The sequence below is a fragment of the Zootermopsis nevadensis genome, unplaced genomic scaffold (genome assembly GCF_977971745.1).
Source record: "Zootermopsis nevadensis isolate Lab colony 2312 unplaced genomic scaffold, Znev_1.0 Znev_ptg000061l, whole genome shotgun sequence".
Classification (NCBI taxonomy): domain Eukaryota; kingdom Metazoa; phylum Arthropoda; class Insecta; order Blattodea; family Termopsidae; genus Zootermopsis; species Zootermopsis nevadensis.
This window is the reverse complement of record NW_028259192.1, coordinates 14,555,695-14,573,853: the sequence shown is the minus strand read 5'-3', so window position 1 is coordinate 14,573,853 and position 18,159 is coordinate 14,555,695. Positions and strand designations below refer to the sequence as shown.

Here is an 18,159-nt window from a genome sequence, read left to right as displayed (position 1 = left end):
CCCTAAATATCAGAGCCTGGACTGGAAAAACGTAGTGTTTCATGCCTTTGTTTCCTGAATTGCTCATGTTCTGATGGTGGTAACACATTGTTCATTATTTACTACTCAGCATTGGCTACACTGTTCGGAACCGGTTCTTACTTGAAAACACCAATCAGAATAGTACTGAATTTAAAGTGATATTTACCGTTTTGAACAAAACAGTTTACGTGTTAAGTGTATGTGTTTGAATGTTTGCCGGAAAGGAAAATCTTTTCTGTAGCGTTGTAGTAATTATTCTGTTTCTTAGCATTTGAAGTGTGTTTAATGGTGAGGATAAATTTAGGTGAAAGACGCGAACACATGTTTCTACATTAACGCGAACTTTTAATCCCAGTAGTGAAATTCCCATATAGATTCTCTGTTGAAATTTACTGGATAATTTTAAGAAATTTATATCATGTATGGGCAGTACGGTCAATGTGGACTGCTCAGTGTGTACGATGGAGATTCCAGTAATTCAGGATCATTATCTTTTCCTGGAGCTACTTCAAATCGGAAGAAGAAAAGAGGGTCGTAAGTATTCTGCCAGGTTGTGAACCATGTTTTCAGAATATATTGCTATGGCAAGTTAACTGATATAGCAGTACCCAAAAAAAATATGTACATTATTATAGAATCACAACCAAGATAATGTTTTGTGCTCGGTGTGTATTGTAAAGCATTTAGTTTGTGAAGTGCTGAACACAGCCATAAAAAATCGGTATTGTGGAAATACCTGTTTACACTTCTGGCATTAAGCAGAACTCTGTGAAACGTTCTTTGCATATTGATTGCACATATTTGTAATAAAAACTGGCAAATAAATGTAAGAATAACAAGAAATACACCTGTGTAAAGCATAACCATCATAGAATATACATGTATTGTTTATACGAATTATTTGATTAAACTTACTTGTGTCACAGATGTTTACCATCTACTGGCCATTTACTTTGTATGATACCTAATTTACTACAATATATACCATTATATTTTATTCTTTATGTACTTAATTACCAGTAACATCTTGTTTTATGTTTTAAATGAAACATTTAATAAAAACATACCTGGTAATGCCTATTATTAGAATATTATCATGCTTCATTCATTTTTAATATTGTTTAAATGTGAATAATACATTTTCCTGTTTTTTATGCTTTAGTAGCATAAGCCAAAATCATCTTATGGACCCGCACATGACTTTGGGTCATGTATTTTAATCCCTGATAATGGAAACAAGCACAGTCTGATGAAAAGTAATTCTGTGTTCATGTAGTTGGACATTAAAGAAGATTCTGTTACATTCAGTTGTCATGAAAGCTTCAAATTTATCTAGTTGCTAAGAAAGCTTATATGTTTGTAATGGCACTTGTACAGTTGATTCTGGCATTGATGGAGGCAGATCAGTACTAAGTATTCATGTCAAGAGAACCAGTGACCTGATAGTTTCTGTGCATCCAGATTATAGCTATAACAAATAACTTCACATTCAGTTTAATTTTAAACTGATAATTTTTTAAAGTTGTTTGTGAGAATACTGTGTGCCTGATGGATGGCATTGGTTTTTAAAATGTTACAGGTTATTGGGGAGAATGGGAAGGACAACTCCGCCTGTTCGTGTATTACCATTATTGAAAGCTTTGAAGGATATGGGAAAAGATGAAAGAAATTATAATACTCATGATGCAGATGACATGCCTTTTATGTCGCTGCACAGTGATCTGTCTCATGATGGAGACGATGGAGCAACACCCAAGAATAATAGCTTTCTATACTATTCAGATAAAAAAAATATGGATTCAGAAAGCCAGCTTTGTTCTAATGCAGGAGTACAACTTAATTGGGAGATGACTGACAGATCAATAATTATGGAAGAAACACAAATCTCTAATCAATTTCAACATTATAATCACCATCAAATGTGGTCTGAAGAATATGAGAATATAGTCCCTGAGTCTCAGGCAGTAGACCAAACTAGTGAGGCATATAAAACATATAAACATATTAATAATCCAGATAAAGGTTCTGTTATTTCTGGGAGGGAAGTTTCTGCACATAGCGAATATCCATGTTCTAACATTGTTTCAACTAATCTACAAGAGGAAAGGATCGTTAACACTTATGATTCTGGGAACAGTCAGGATACACTCTTGGGTCAGAAGGCTAAAACTGTGGAGTTGTTTCAAGAGGAAGTTCATGGCTGTGATAGTAAACCTGATAAGGACTTTCTTCCTTCTCAAAGTAGAGATCCTATATACAGTGAATATCCATGTGCAAGCTCGCTTTCTACAAACAGACAGCAAGAAATTATTTTTAATAATTGTGAATCAAGTAATAATGTGGATATATGTTTGGGTCAAGAGGTTAAGAAAGCGGAGGCATTTCATGAGGAAGTTCATAACTCTTCAGCATTGTGTGTGAAGAAAGAGTATGAGAAAATGCATATGGGACCAACTGTAATGTGCAGTTCTGTAAAGGCAAACAGGGGAATTGTACTTCGTAATATAATAAACCATAAGGACGTTTTAAACACACGGATGAATTCTGTAGATGTAAGAGGAAATTCAAAAATTATACCGGCAAGTGATGAAAATCTAAAACAAATGGATATAAAGTATGTAACCAACAAAGAAAATGAGATAGGTTTGTTTGCATCAAAAACAGATGCATTTAATGTAACCCCTGCAAGAAACAATCCATTGGTCAATAAAAATCCTATATTTGGCTCTAATCCAGTACTTTTAAGTAAAGAAAGAGGTTTTGAGATGTCTGCAAGGAAAGATATTTCAATGCAGAAGCAGTTTGATGACAGAGTAGAAAGTTATACTCCATTTTGTAACGTAAATACTGTGGAAAATACTCCTCTATTGGATGGCATAGAACAAGTAAAAAGAAAGGTTCAAGAGGATGATAGAAATTTTAAATTAAATTGTGTTGGATTCATTACAAACAAACAAAATTTTCAGTTGCCTGCAAGGAAAGATATTACTCCTGAGAATCAAATACTTCACTCAGTGGCTGGTAGAGCACTCAGTAAGATAAATGCTATGGAAAATGCCACTAAACTTGATGTAATACCAGAAGAACAAGCGCATCAAATAGAAGAAGTATGTAGCCACTCAGGCTCTTTAAATAAGTCAAGTTCAAAAACTGTGCAGGAATATTTAACTGAGAGTAAGAAAGAGCTCTCTGTGATATCTGCTCAGGGGAACAATTCTGTAGGAAAATCATTTGCTGCATATGAAGATTCAAAAATGCAGCAGCCTGTGCAGTCTAAGTCTCGCTTTGAGCTTGTATATAAACAAGATCAGAACATGGCTCTTAAATCAGCACAGAGTCAGGATAACTATATAACTGTGAATGGGAAAAGTTACAAAGTTCAGAAAATCCTTGGAAAAGGTGGTTCTAGTCAAGTGTTTGACGTAAGTTGAAATTAAATTATTGATCTTTGTGAAATGTAAATGTATGCTTAATTTTGTTTAAATTTAATATGTTTTTGATATTTTTAATTACAGTAATTAATTGTTGAAGTTCATGCTTTAATATGTAGGATTTGAGGTTTTCACGGCAGTGAGTCTGAAGACAGCCATCTTCATGCTTTAATAGTTGACTTTTTAATGTATTGCTGATCTTTTTGAATTTGTATTTTTCTTTTCTTATAATATTTGATGTTACATTACTTTGGGGTGCAATATTCATTATTTGTTGTAGGATGATTCATACATAAAACAAATAGTCTAATATAAGTTAATAAGAATGTATGTTGCAATGCATGTTATTGTGCCATAAGCCTATCTTTCCATAAAGCACTTCACATGACTGGATCCTTCAGTTGTGTTTATTCATAATGAGATTGAATGTGAATTTATGTTTTGTTGGAGCATGCACATATGGTGTTTTAGGTGCTGGATCCCAACACTAGACAGGAATTGGCTATGAAGTGTGTAAATCTATCAGTAGCTGAGCCTTCAATTGCACAGGGTTATCTCAACGAAATTGCATTGTTGAGAAGATTGCAAGGCAGTGACACGGTAATCTGTATGACTGACTTGTGAGTTGACTGCCTTGTATATATTATTATTTAATACTTTACGCAAAAGAACAATATGTAATTTTTAGCACAGAGAAGTATTTCAAAGAAGGGTCATATAATATTAGTAATGCATGAATGTTTGGAAGGTATAATATTTGCTAGTGCAGATCAGACCTCTGCAACAGATAACATGAAGGAATACATTGACACAATAGTTTAAATTTTAAAAAAAGAATATTTACATTTTTTAAAATGATCATATTTACAAAGAAACCTTGCTTGCTCTCTCTCTCTCTTTCACTTAACTGTGATCATCTAAACTACATGCAAAATATTCATGCTTTAGCTCTCATTAAATCATCAAAAGAATGTCATTTAACATCCTTGTGCAAGTTCAACTTGAAGGTTGCTTTGTGCTCCAAGGTTTAGCTGCACATTTTAATGCCATGAATCTGATTATAACAATTCTTTTGGGTTGACTCATGTTTAAAAAGCAGATCTGAAATACATTTTCCTTGATTTTCATTGTTTTAATAGTGAGTATGAGGAAGAGAAACAGATGCTGTATGTAGTCATGGAGAAGGGGGAAACTGATCTCTCCAGGTTAATCAAGAACATTTCAAAGACCAACCAAATACCTATAATAACAGTTTTATATTACTGGAATGAAATGCTGAGAGCTGTAAAAAATATCCATGCAAATGGTAAGTTTACTTCATTATAGCAATATGTATCAGAACTGTAGCAACAGAGTAACGTGGGCTATGTTTAAAAAGTGCTGTGTTCATACAAGTAACAGTGGCTGGAAGTAACAGTAGTGGTAAGGTGTACTCCAGTTTGTAGAACAGAGCTTGCATGTACAATTTTTAAATTTTGCATTCCATATTGATTAATGTTGTAAAGATACTGATTTTAGTGCATATACAGTGGGGGGGGGGGGTGAATCTATGTGTATTTGCTATATGCATTGCTTCAGGAGTTTGTTCTACTTCCATTCTTATGTTGTGATTGTTCTGGAACATTTTGAATTTTAGATCTGTACCCTGACCACTTGACTACAGGGGTGGCCAAAGAATAGTTGTTATAACTCTGCTTATGATACTGCTACCTTTTGGGTCCATTCACAAGTGAAAGTTGTTTCACCCAACCAATCTTCAAGTAATAACTGGAGAATGGCTGAACAGATTTCTATGATATTTGATATTCAGATCTTACTACAATTTGTCAACACATTCTGGTTATGGTTAAAAGTGGACAACAACAACAGGCTTTTTACGTGTTGGCTAATATGCGTTTATGACAAATGACCTTGACCTTAGTTCCAAGACTATTGATTGTAATCCCAAGGTCATGATCATTGTCCCAATGTCACTAATCCCATGTTCAAGCAAGTTGATCACAGGTGAAAGGTCATTAGTCTTGAGGATACATCCTAAGCCTACAGTTACAATACTTAGGCTATCACTCTCATGCCTAAGGCTGTTGATCCCATGTCGAAGGTGTGGTATGGGTCCAGCTATTTAAAACAGAATTAACATACCAGAATTATTACCCTATACATACATTTTATAACTTGTTTAATGCCCCTTTCTCGTAGTATTGGAAGACATGTGGAACATATGCTTGGTTGGCTGGTTTCCTAGTCTAATAAATTTCTTTGGTTTCTTGGTAATTCTGTTTTCTTCTTTGTAAGTGATACCTGTTTTGTCCCATTGGATTAGTTGTTCATCATTACTGGAGTGTTCTGTTGTTTCAGACTCTATGATCTCACATTTTCATGTTATATTTGTGTTTATTTGGGCTTGGAGTGACCTTTTCTTTGGGTAAGTGGTATAAAATATCAGCCATTAAGGTTTGTAACTTTTATGTGAACTTTTTTGGCATAGCATGTATTTACCGGTGTACATGATATAATGTTTCTATGGCTGAGCAATATATCAGTTATGTTCATCAGCAGTAGAAGATACAAGCACTATGCAATGTGGTGTCTGTAGTGTTAATACACTTTTGTTAATAGTATAGTTATGAAATGTTGCATTTGAGTGATTAGCACTCCTGTTCTGTGTTTGGGAGGCTCCAGATTCAAATCTCAGCCTGGAGACCAGCTATCCTGACAAAGTTTTTTTGTGGTTTCCCTCAGTCCCTAAAGGCCAAATGCTGGGATAGTACCTCAAATTAGGCTACAACCACTTTCTTCCTTGCCCTTTTCCACTTTGTCATTCATTAATCATAATTTGATGATGTACAGTCTTAACTACTGACATTGTCATTAAATCATACAATAGAGTTGACATGAAATGAATATTTATTAACATCAGTGAGGGACACAAATTTTAAAAAAAAAATACTGTTGGAAACATATGTAAACCTTTCCATTAGTCTTTTTTATTTTGCCTATGGTGAACTTCTATGGAGCTCATGCAAATGTTTTCAACCACTCTTACCATTGGATAGCTGTTGTGTATTATCCTCTATAAGGTAGTAGGGTGCTAGGATTCAACACACAATACAGCATAGAATTAATTCCCTGTGTGAATGTCAGTTCATGGTTTGTGTTTCTTACGGTTATGTTTGTGAAATCCAATGGGGAAAAGGTGTTAGACTTTTGTCAAGGGACTCCTGGATTTAATCTCAAAACAGACTTTGGTATTGATTTTTATGTACACATCTCTTGTAGGAATATGGTTCAAGAGCCCATTTGAAGCTTTATGTCCCATTTTCTAACTGTATCATTGGAGAATGGATTCCTTTATTTCATGACTAAGATCATCAGACCAACTGAAGGCTTTTGCACAATCTGAGGACTTTGGGTTAATTATGTGAATTTAACTACCCAAGAGTGACAAAAGCCATGGATAGTAATGTGCATATGTACGAGGGTGAGTCAAATGAAAACCGTAAAAAAAAAATTTAAATTTAATTTATTGAATGAAAGCGATACACAACTATATCATTTTTCTACATAGTCTCCATTTCGTTCAATACAGGCCCTCCAGCGTTTACAAAGTGTCTGGATTCCTCTAGAAAAAAATTCTTGTGGTTGTTTGCGCAACCACTCATGCACCGCCTGCTGTACCTCTTAATCAGAACAGAACTTCTTTCCTCCCATCGCCTCTTTGAGTGGCCCAAACATGTGGTAATCACTTGGGGCTAGGTCTGGTGAGTATGGCGGATGTGGAAGACACTCAAAGTACAAGTCTTGGATTGTTGCAACTGTTGCACGGGCAGTATGGGGCCGAGGACACCTCTAGCCAAAAGTCCACATCGCTTTGATCTGACTGCAGGTCGAAGATGATTCTTCAAGAGATCTGAATATGAGGCACTGGTGATAGTGTTCCCCCGAGGCGTGTAGTGCTCCAAGAGTACGCCTCGTTCGTCCCAAAAGAGAGTCAGCATAATTTTCCCTGCAGATGGCTGCGTCCGGAACTTCTTGGGTTTTGGTGATGAGGAATGACACCATTCCTTGCTCGTTCCCTTTGTTTCCGGTTGGTGGTAGTGCACCCAAGTTTCATCACCAGTAACGATTCTCGAAAGGAAGCCATCACCTTCTGCTTCAAGGCGCCGCAGAAGTTCTTCACAGGCATCAACACGTTGTTGGTTCAATTCTGGAGTCAGCTGCCGTGGCACCCACCTTGCAGACACTTTGTGAAACTGGAGCACATCATGAATGACATGGTGTGCTGATCCGTGACTCATGTTAAGAATTTCGGCTATTTCATCCACCGACACTCGGCGATTCTCCATCACTAGGACTTCAACTGCTGCAATAGACTCAGGGGTCACAACTCTGTGCTCCTGACCCGGGCGAGGAGCGTCTGCCACAGACGTCACACCATTTCTGAATTTCCTACTCCACTCGTACACTTGCTGCTGTGACAAGCATGCATCACCATACTGAACCTTCATCCGTCGATGAACTTCAATTGGTTTCACACCTTCACTGATCAAAAAACGAATTACAAAACGTTGTTCTTCTTTCATGCATGTAACTAGTGGAGCAACCATCTTCAAACTGGCACTGTGATGGCATTCTGTTTGTCTGCATTATACTTCCACCTATAGGATACTCTTTATAGCATTGGTAACATGTCTGCCAACTTAGAGGACAATGGCGCGATATTTCGAATTTTTATCTCAGTTTTACGGTTTTCATTTGACTCACCCTCGTAGCATGATATTCACAGACATACGAATGTTTATCATTCCTCTCAGAACGATTGTCATATCACAGTGAAAACTTTAAAGGTGTTATAAATAATTATAAAGCACTTTATCCCATAGGTATAATACACTCCGATTTAAAGCCTGCCAACTTTCTTCTTGTGAGTGGACGCATGAAACTTATTGATTTTGGCATCGCATCATCAGTTCAGAGTGACATGACAAGTGTTATCAAGGATGCACAAGCCGGAACCTTCAATTACATGAGCCCAGAAGCAATTCAGGCTACGCACAGTACAAATGGGAACCAGTCTGGATTTAAGGTGACTACACATAAAGCATCACTTATTTAGACAGACTTACATTTCTTTACTAATACCAAGGTATGTTTCTCAAGAAAATCTTATATATGATTCAAGTTTTATTAAAATATACTAGCATGGTAAATGGGCCTTCATAGCTGACACTGGCATTTTGGGTATGAATACTTCCTCATCTTTCTGTGTTGTGCTGTCCTCTGGCTTTGCAATGGGCTGATTACTCATCCAAGGCATCCTACCATATGTCTAAAAAGCTAAAGAAAGTTCATGTGTGTGTTAAATACTTCTGGTTATGGTATTAATGACTTTCCATCCATTTTTCTGAAGTGGAAATATGTGTTAGTGATACGATTACATCAAGAATACAGCTGAATGGTAATAGGAACTGGGTATGCTTTACTTTCAACAGAAGTGAGTCAGAAATGTGTACAGACATTGATGGGATTGAGTCCAAGATATAAGCAAAAGTTTGGTATATTATTATATTCCCACTTTATACAAACTGGTATGCATAATGGGAATGGTAGTTTTGCATTCATTCATAATCTTGGGGCTTGGCATACTGCAGATTGTTGTATGAAGCATGTTCAGTGATGATGGTGTAGTAAAGGTTTCACAAAGATTACATTATACTATTAAAAGTCAACTGTAACTTTGCAGTAGTGATCCAAACTTTGGTTAATTTTAATCAGCAGATTGTGATGCAATGCTTTGAGGTTTACAGAGATTATACATTCATTTTTATTTGCATGTTCAGAATATAGTGATTGGACAACATTAGATGAGTTGTGTATCTCCAGTTGAATCTGCAACTGCATCCAGTTAATTCCAATTATATATTCAGAATATAATGTGTCATTTGATTTTTAAACTGCAGTTATTGATTAATATCAGAATGAACCATATCTTTACATCACTAAACACTGTTATTACAGTTAATGACCAAACTGCTGAAAGCACATATCATACATGGAATAGTTGCTTATGTTTATCCTTTTAATCCAGTTATGTATTTTTGTCATTTGATTTCAGATCAGTTACAAATCAGACATCTGGTCCTTAGGTTGCATTCTGTACAATCTACTGTATGGAAAAACGCCATTTCAACATATTGTCCAGCCATGGGCCAAAGCTGCTGCCATTACAAACCCAAGTCATACTGTCGAGTATCCCAATACTCGCAATGATTGTCCGCCATTATTACTCGAAATTGTGCAACTGTGCTTGAGTTATGACCCAAAGAAGAGACCCACCGCAGCACAACTACTGGAATTGCCTTATGTTAACTATGCTCATATAAAAATTTTATAAATATATTTGCACTAAAAAAAAGCTCCCTTGTAATTGGTAAACACATTAATAATTTAGAATTAAATCATTTGGAAAGCTTGGCATTTGGTATGGTAATGCTTATTGTTTGACCACCACATGGTCAAGTGATCTGAATAGTTCAGGTTCAGTGTGCACAAGATTATAGCTTATGCATGCATAAGTGGGAATTTTGTGATTGATTGAAAGCCAGTATTAGCTTTTCATCCCTCAGCATTGCTTTTGTCAGAAATGTGTTGTTTTATTTAGGCATCTTTCTACGTGGCAAAATGAGATTTTATGTAAGATACACAGGTAAAGAATTCTTAATGGTATTTATGTGCATGTTTATGATGTAATAAATAAAAGTTTGTATCTATATATAAAACTGTATAAGCATTTTCCACTGATGGAAAATTGAAAGGGAACAAAAGCATGTTGAACTATACAGTCACTAAGTTAAAAGCTAATATCACCCTGATGTCAATCAAAATAAAGTTCTGCAATCAGGTTTACAGAAACTACAAAATTACACTGTAATGTTAACCTTGCATTTATATTTCTCATTGTGAAAGACTAGAGTTTATTTGTTTATAGACCAGCTGTTGTAGCAACACATTTTCAAGTGTTGACAATTATAGCAACTAGTTCAGCGACATTGAAATAACACTATTCTAGAAGCATGTAGTAGCTCATGACAAGCAGACATTTACTGTATTTATGTATTACTTGACAATATTGTATGTGTAATTAGTATTTAACACCAAAAGCAACTTAGGTTACAAAGAATTAGAAGAGTCTTTTATAAGCGGAAATCTAGTAAATGTCCATATAAATCAGTTCACTGGAATCATGTCTAGGTTCTGTAATCTGAAACCAGAACACTCACTTGTTTTACATTCCCAACACTACTGAATATATTATGAGTCTCCCCCCATGTGCCTACATGGCATATAGTGGGACAACATTTTTTTTACTTTACATCCCATATGAATTTATTTTAACATTCCAGCATGGTTTTACAGAATTAGGTCACCTACTGCACCTGACAGTTATATTTTAATGGAAATAACTGATCACATTTATACACATACTATGAAAGTTTTTAACATTGTGCCACTGATACAACTCATATAAATGTGATTTGAGATCGCTTCAGAAAGCCTTTAGTGCATTTGCAACTGTGGAATATCAGTTGGAAAATCCATAACTTACATCAGCTCCCTTTATTAATATTCTTTGCTCAGAGGAAAATTAAGTACTCTCACCCATCCTAATATATTCTTAGTGGGTAATCCTGGTCAAAATCTATCAGCAGTAGCTGGCTTTATTGCTGCAGGTAGATTCCAGTTTCACTGGATTGTATGTAGTGAAATCTTTGTGTATTCATTGAGATATCACTTAGGTGCTGGTACTGATCCATATTGATGTTCAGTGGCTAGGCCTAATCCTCCATCTGCATATTGTGGTCATGCTTGAAACCCAACTCGGTACTTTGTTCTGTCAATATTGATTTTGTCACAGATTGATAGCAGAGAAGTTTCTAACAGTACAGGTATGGGATGATTGTCCAACTGGACATACTCTAGGAAATGCTTCTGCAAGTGTTTCCAGACCTCTATGTGCCTTTATTGTTAATACCCAGGCGTATAAATGCTGGTACATTTCCAAAGTGGAAAAGGACAATGAAATGAAGTTTGCAAAATTTTGTTCAGCATGAGATGATATTGTACTGATGCATAATCAGTGCAGTGTAACTCTCAAATGTGACATAAGGTAATTCGTCCAATATTTGGCACTAAGCCCTAAGGATTAAAGCCATCAAATGGTTAATACATTGGGCCATTCTTTACAGGTGTAGGCTTGGTTGCCATTGTGGGTTCAAGGACAACACTCAAAACATATTTGGTAAAGGCATGGTTACAGCGGATGTATGGCGGGAGGGGGGTTAATTCATCTAATATTCCTGTGCTAAACTGCTCATATTACCTTTATGCACGGTGATCGTATTACCAGGAACGATATTTTTTTAAATGTGGCACTGCTAGTTTAAGTGACAAGTTGAATCAACCACGCATTGCAAGCCAAAGGTATATTCATGGCATATACTAGCTTTGTATCGAGCGTTAATTTGTCAATACAGTTAGCGTAAGTTCTTTGTTCTGCAAATTAAATATACGAGTTAAGAAAAAATAAAATTCGCATTTAATGAACACGCTACAATCCATATTTCTGAGAGGAAAAAGAAGCCTCGATCTACCGCAAAAGGGAAACACTTCATCCAAGCCGCCATAGTTGTGTGTAGTCGTATATTATATTGTCGAGAACGAAGCACGATGTGGTCCAGTGTTCATATAATGAAGTCATGTCTCAGCAGCTGGAACATTAATGATACAAAAGTCAGATGCATATAGCCGCTTTAACCGGATTGTTACACAGATGTTTGTGTTCTGTGTTACATAGGTCAACTGTCACATGATGTGGTAGTACGCATGGAGTGGCGTTTTATATGACGAATTAAGGCAAGTTTACCATTATTTCATGATTTCTATGCTATAATATCTAACGTATAATAAGACGAACTATGTATTTTAATTTATTGTCTATGCTAAGTGGTCGTATATCCTTCATGAACAAGATATCTTGAGGCTTTTAAAATCAAGTAAAATCTGATATATCTTTTAGATAAGACTTAAGACTTGGAATAATTGTTAAGTGGTGTTGTGACTTTTAAGTGTGTCATTATAGTTCACTAAGCGGCTGCATAAAATACATTACAATGGTTTGTGTTGGGGTTGGTGACCTTAAGTAGAAACCCAAATTCGGCGAGGTTAAGGGAACAAGGTAGGAATATCTTCTTGAGTCCAGTTACCCTAAGCAAACCTCAAATTCTGTTTCACGTGTATGTGTCACCGGGTTGTAAAGTTGTTCCAATATTTGTACTTCTTTTTCTCTTATTATTTTTTCAGTTATAGCAGATGTGAATGTGCTAATTTTGATGGCTGGAGTAATTTTTGTGTGTTCTTCATAACATTAAATGATAGTAGATCATTTTAGGTGTTCTTTATGCAATAGTGCAAGCAAAGTATGCCTTATTGGCATATCCTGTTTGCTGCATCTTTCAGTCAAATATATCATTCTTTCAAACATAGATTAATACCAGCACCATTTGTCAGTGATCACAGCTTTATTCTGCCTTCTATCACTGTTCTTATGATCTGTTTGGTTTCAATTTGCTGTCTTCCAGAATGTTACACTGTGTATAGTCTGGCAGAAATGTATTGATGTTTCAGAGGTTTTTGTCCTGCTGGGTGATGACATCATCACAGAGGATTCAGTTTTATTTTATCAGTCGCATTGGTTGGAATAAAACTTGGGACCATTTACAAGGGTCAAATTCTGGACCAGTCGGAAAAATCTAAAATAAAATTCTGATTGCAGTCATTTGTGAGTATGTGGGGACAGAGGTGGCCAAGACCCTGACCCATAGCACAGGTGGTTAGTTGCTGGCTTATCACTGTGGAGGCTTGGGCTTATGCCCAGGGCACTCCAGTAGGGTTTGTGATGGCATTCAGATAGGCTTTTTTCCAAGTCCTGTTTTCCACTGTCATCATCTTTCCATCTCTGCTCCATATCCATGTATCATCTTGGGGTTGAACAATGGACCTGTTGGGAGGCACAGTTTCATAGAGATGTAGTTTCACCCCATTGTAAAAATCAAAAAAGAGACCATGATTGCTAGACCTGTTATAATACTAACAAAACGGGACTTGGCTCACCTATTGTCATTTTTACATTTAAAAAAGCAGTTTGATAGATCTCTGCACTTTCATATATAATAAACTATATGGCTGTGAGCATTTATGCTTTTTTTTTCCTTCCCGCCCAGATGCATATGAATTACTGGTTTGGAACTACTGTTGGTGATTTGCTGTTCGAGGGATTCACCATTACCTCACCATCAGGTAGAGAGTAGTTTATTTGCCAGTGTCAGTTTAGTTTGTCTGAAAGTGGTCTCCACACACAAAAAGCAGTTTGTGTATCAACTATATCAGAAGTTGCCAGTAGAATGGTGACATGACAGCCAAGAAGGCATGGTCCTCCAGTTTGAGATTTAATATAGGTAACAACCTTCACCATAAAAACAGTTCTGCAGGTGTGTTGCACAACTTGTAATAAAGATAGATTCTTTTGAACAGTTCATATGACATTCAAAGAACATGACAACTTGTATTTTGAATATTGTTAGTGTAAGACAGGTGCTTGGGAGTCAGCAGTTATGTTGGTAACAAAGCTGTAATTGGATATAGTATAGCTAGAACAGTTTGGATTTTCTGAGGAGGGAATTCATGAAAACAGAAATTTGAAGTTCATTAATTGTAGTCTTTTGGATTTTAATATTATTTAGGAGGAATGTATCTTCTGCTGTTAAGATGGAGGATATATGTTCCTTCGAAACTTTGATAACCATGTAGAGGACTACTTGACATCACAACCCAGAAGATTACAGAAGGTTGTGTTGACATCATTCACATAGATAAATTGTGTACAGATAGAAAGTTATTCATTATAGAAGCATTTAATGTCACAAAACTATCATATATATATAATATGTTGCTTTTTGCAGCTGTTGTAATGACATGCTTTGGATTAGCATCTCTTTCAATACTGTCTGAAGCTATCAAGGTGTACCAAGCATATATTAAACACAGTACTGAGCTGGGAGATGATCATTGTCGCTCTGACAGATGTACAAATGAGAGATCTTTGCTCCTGGGTAATGATAGGAGCAGTAATGTATCATATTCACACCACAAGTATGCATCACTTTGATACATAGATTTAATTAGAGCAGTGTTTCCCAAAGTGTACCACCAGTAGTATACAGAAGGATTTTAAGGGACATGCGAAAGAAAAGAAATTAATAGAAATTGTTCCAGAGTTTTGTATTTTTGTACCTAAAGGTTTATCATACTGTAGTTTGACTGCTTGCGAGTTAACTGTTTCTGATGTGATTGGAAGAGGGGGATATGCCAATAAGGCTCAGATTCTGAAAGGAGTACAGAAATTTTTAAAGTTTGGGAAACACTGAATTAGAGAATAGTTTTGAAGTTAAGTAAAAATTTGGAAGTTCTACATATGTGTCCTGTTCATTGATTGAAAAAAGTAACAGACAAAATGAGAGTAACTGAGTTGATAGGGTGTTAAAAATTGATATAATGAAGAGAAGGAATAATTTTGCTAATTGTACTGAAGTTCAGCAGTACATGTAATTTTAAAGGATTTTGACAATAGCCTGCTATCAACCTGTAAGGATATTGACCGCCACACAGTAACAAATCATCTGTGATGTTTGTGTGTTGCAATGAAAAAAGATTTTGGACAAAACACTCATTTTGTGTGGTAGTTTCATCTCCTTTTGCAGTTGAGCAATAGAATCGTTTTCATTGGCTGTTAAGCACTGAGTAACAAGGAACTGAATGACATTGAAGGAAAGTTATATATTTTACATTTATTGTTTGGTGTCTGCAATTGTTTTGATTTTTTTTAATGTGCTACTGATGATTTACCAGTCTCTAAAGCTCAAATTATCATACATGTTTGTGTTTCTACGTTTGTTTCCAACTTCTGTTGTACTTCTTTGTATGGTAATTCTAAAGTTCTGAATTTTTATGTTTTTAATCCAAAATGGTAGATTTACAAGCCAAATAATAACAAAATTGGATGGGTGTAATCCATATCAGAATACAACTTTTTATTTTGAATGGTCCAGGCTGAAATACAAAACGATAGCAAATTACATATACTATTGAAGTGTTACTGTAAGTAGCATCCACATAAATGTAATAGTAGATCATATTCATGAACTCATACCTATTTATATTTTTATTCACAAAAGAAACTTATGTGATCAGTAACTATTTCCAGAACCTTATATTAATTGGTGTTGTCACATCACAAATTTTTGTGTCTATCCTGTTGGTATTACCGATTGTAAGAAATTAAAAAATGTGAGATTTGGGTACCCTCCATTCACATAACATATGTACCAAATTAAATCAAAATTTGTGCTTCAGTTCTTGAGTTGTAACATGTAAGCAGATACAGTCAACCATATGTGTGTTAAATTTGTGTTTGTTGTGTTTGTGCAAACAATGCTCAATAACTGTGTGACATCATGTAACTTTTCTGAAATGCCAATAGATAACTTTCTGTCCATACATGTTTCAGGTCATGTTTAATAATGTCCTAGTTTCCCCTTTAGAATCAAATTATCCTTCATAGTGCTTGTAACCATTGTTTAAGGATGCAATTAATCTGCTAATTAACCAAGAAATTTCTTTTTGCATACAGTTATTTGTATGTATTTTAAAAGTCATCAACTTTTTGTGTTATAACGTCAGGTATATCAGTGAGATTTCAGGTTTGTGTGGCAACTAGTTTCAAGATGGTTGTCTTATGTGATGCTGCACTGTATAGCACCTGTCTATATGGTACAACATACCAGGCGACAGCCATCTTCAGACATCCTTTGATATTTCATAATACCTAGAAACATAATTTGGGCAATAAAGCAGAAAATGTCTTATTAATCACATGAAATACACTACTTCAAAGTTTTCTAGAAAGATCAATACTAGACATAATGTTTTTATGCTGTGTATAAGCTCTGCTTTAGAGACAATGCAGTGTGTTATTTGTAACAGGATTTTTATGTATATGAAATAAACATTAAGACAATTGAGGTGTGTAAAATTATATGGATTATATTTTGAAAATACGTATACTTCAATCTAGAGTATACCACTGTTGTTTTCCACAGACCTTCCAATTGCAAGTCATAGGCATTACCTCACAGCAAACATTGTGCTTCGGAGGCAAATGGATCTGCTGTCGTACAGCTCTCCATGTCTGTTCTCCTGCAAATTATCACATAAAATGTTATTAGGTTAGGCAAGTTGATACACAATATTTTGCACTGTTTTCAGGCTGCTTCCTCTCTTGCGGGAGACTGGATGGTATATAGTACAGGATGTGCTGTCTTACATTCTTATGTTGTGTGTTATGACATACAATGGGTATTTCACAATAGCAGTGTCTGTTGGTGCTGGAGTTGGCTATTTGGTGTTTGGTCCAGTCTTGCTTGAAATTGGTGTAAAAAGTGGTGGGTTACGCCGGCCAAAAAGATTGTGCACAGCATGTATAGGTAAGTTTGAATGTTACAAAATTTCATGACATTCATTATGGTCCTTGTAGATCTCAGATAAAACAGTTCAACAGTTTTGTATTGAGGTTGTACTGTATAGTTTTAAAGAAACATATATCCTAATATAATAAAAACTGTAATTGAATTTAAATAACTGTGAATGTTAAAATATATTTAGGGCATAAATTATTTTCGAAAAAGAAAACGGTTTCTGATGAATGAAGATATTCCCCCCACCCCCCATGGTCAATGCAACTGATCACTACATTTTGTATTTATTTTACAATCTGAACTTTTAGAAGTGTTGCAAAATGAAGAAGATACGCGACAAGATGATGTCACATTACCCACTGTTGCACAGCAAGATTCATTAGTACACCAAAGTGATCAGGGTCACTGTCAGGAATCTGTTGCCGTGGTACATAGAGCTGACAACTAAGGCCGAGCTGTCTACATTTTCTACCAAGTCATGTTAGCAATTTATGTTACAAAGTACTAAGAATAGGTAATGAATATATTATCTAATTTTATAAATAAAAAGTTTGACATGCAGGCTGCTGTCTTACCTACCATGGTATTTGTGACTCAGCAATAAGAGACATTTTAGATTAGGGAGAGCAGAGATTGGCTTTTTAAGAATGATACACAAAACTTTATACAGTATATTAGGTTTTTAGTGAATAGATGGCTGTAGTTTACATAACCAATATAGCTCTTATAAAGAGAAACAAGTTATGAAATGTGAACATAGCATAGCGATTCTGGTGCATTTACCAGAATTTTGCCTATACAAATGGCAGAATGTATGGGGCCAGTGATGTTTTTATGGGTCGCCCCACCCATGGGTAATGACATCATCACAGATCTTTTAAATGCCACACAGAAAATAAGAAAGATACTTCTCCAGTATAGCTTAGGATATTATTATATTACCCTCATCAAACTGCTGTAGTTAATCTGCATATCCAATAATTTGCTGTTGTTGGCTGATAATCATGTGTGCTGTAATAAAATAAAGCAAAATAAAGCTGTGTGCACTCAGTTTTTGTGATGGTTTAACATTTTGTTTACAGGTTTAAAAAATATTATAAATATTAAAATTAAATTAT

General features: G+C 35.5%; 2 protein-coding genes across 7 annotated transcripts; both read left to right on the top strand.

Annotated features, from left to right (window-relative positions):
• The first annotated feature begins 150 nt into the window (after nucleotides 1–150).
• On the top strand, nucleotides 151–10,693 carry Mps1 (dual specificity protein kinase monopolar spindle 1). Of its 3 annotated transcripts, none has more exons than XM_022078391.2 (6): nucleotides 151–555; nucleotides 1,601–3,443; nucleotides 3,924–4,072; nucleotides 4,592–4,758; nucleotides 5,811–5,877; nucleotides 8,336–8,535. In XM_022078391.2, exons 1-6 carry the CDS (start codon nucleotides 440–442, stop codon nucleotides 8,400–8,402), a joined length of 2,409 nt encoding a protein of 802 aa, XP_021934083.2. In that variant the 5' UTR covers nucleotides 151–439; the 3' UTR covers nucleotides 8,403–8,535. The 3 variants fall into 3 exon arrangements, with proteins under 3 accessions (XP_021934083.2, XP_021934074.2, XP_021934065.2); XM_022078382.2 differs by lacking the exon at nucleotides 5,811–5,877 and adding an exon at nucleotides 9,568–9,707 and having other exon boundaries at nucleotides 154–555; nucleotides 8,336–8,598; XM_022078373.2 differs by lacking the exon at nucleotides 5,811–5,877 and adding an exon at nucleotides 9,568–10,693 and having other exon boundaries at nucleotides 159–555; nucleotides 8,336–8,538.
• Nucleotides 10,694–11,796: 1,103 nt separating this feature from the next.
• LOC110836806 (protein SLC31A2) lies at nucleotides 11,797–18,092 on the top strand. 4 transcript variants are annotated; one of them, XM_022078414.2, is made up of 6 exons: nucleotides 11,797–11,933; nucleotides 12,307–12,365; nucleotides 13,733–13,808; nucleotides 14,471–14,660; nucleotides 16,833–17,050; nucleotides 17,350–18,092. In XM_022078414.2, exons 3-6 carry the CDS (start codon nucleotides 13,733–13,735, stop codon nucleotides 17,487–17,489), a joined length of 624 nt encoding a protein of 207 aa, XP_021934106.1. In that variant the 5' UTR covers nucleotides 11,797–11,933; nucleotides 12,307–12,365; the 3' UTR covers nucleotides 17,490–18,092. The 4 variants fall into 4 exon arrangements, with proteins under 4 accessions (XP_021934106.1, XP_087196887.1, XP_021934113.1 ...); XM_087340761.1 differs by lacking the exon at nucleotides 11,797–11,933 and adding an exon at nucleotides 13,137–13,290 and having other exon boundaries at nucleotides 12,238–12,365; XM_022078421.2 differs by lacking the exons at nucleotides 11,797–11,933; nucleotides 12,307–12,365 and adding exons at nucleotides 12,512–12,687; nucleotides 13,137–13,290.
• The last annotated feature ends 67 nt before the right edge of the window (nucleotides 18,093–18,159 follow it).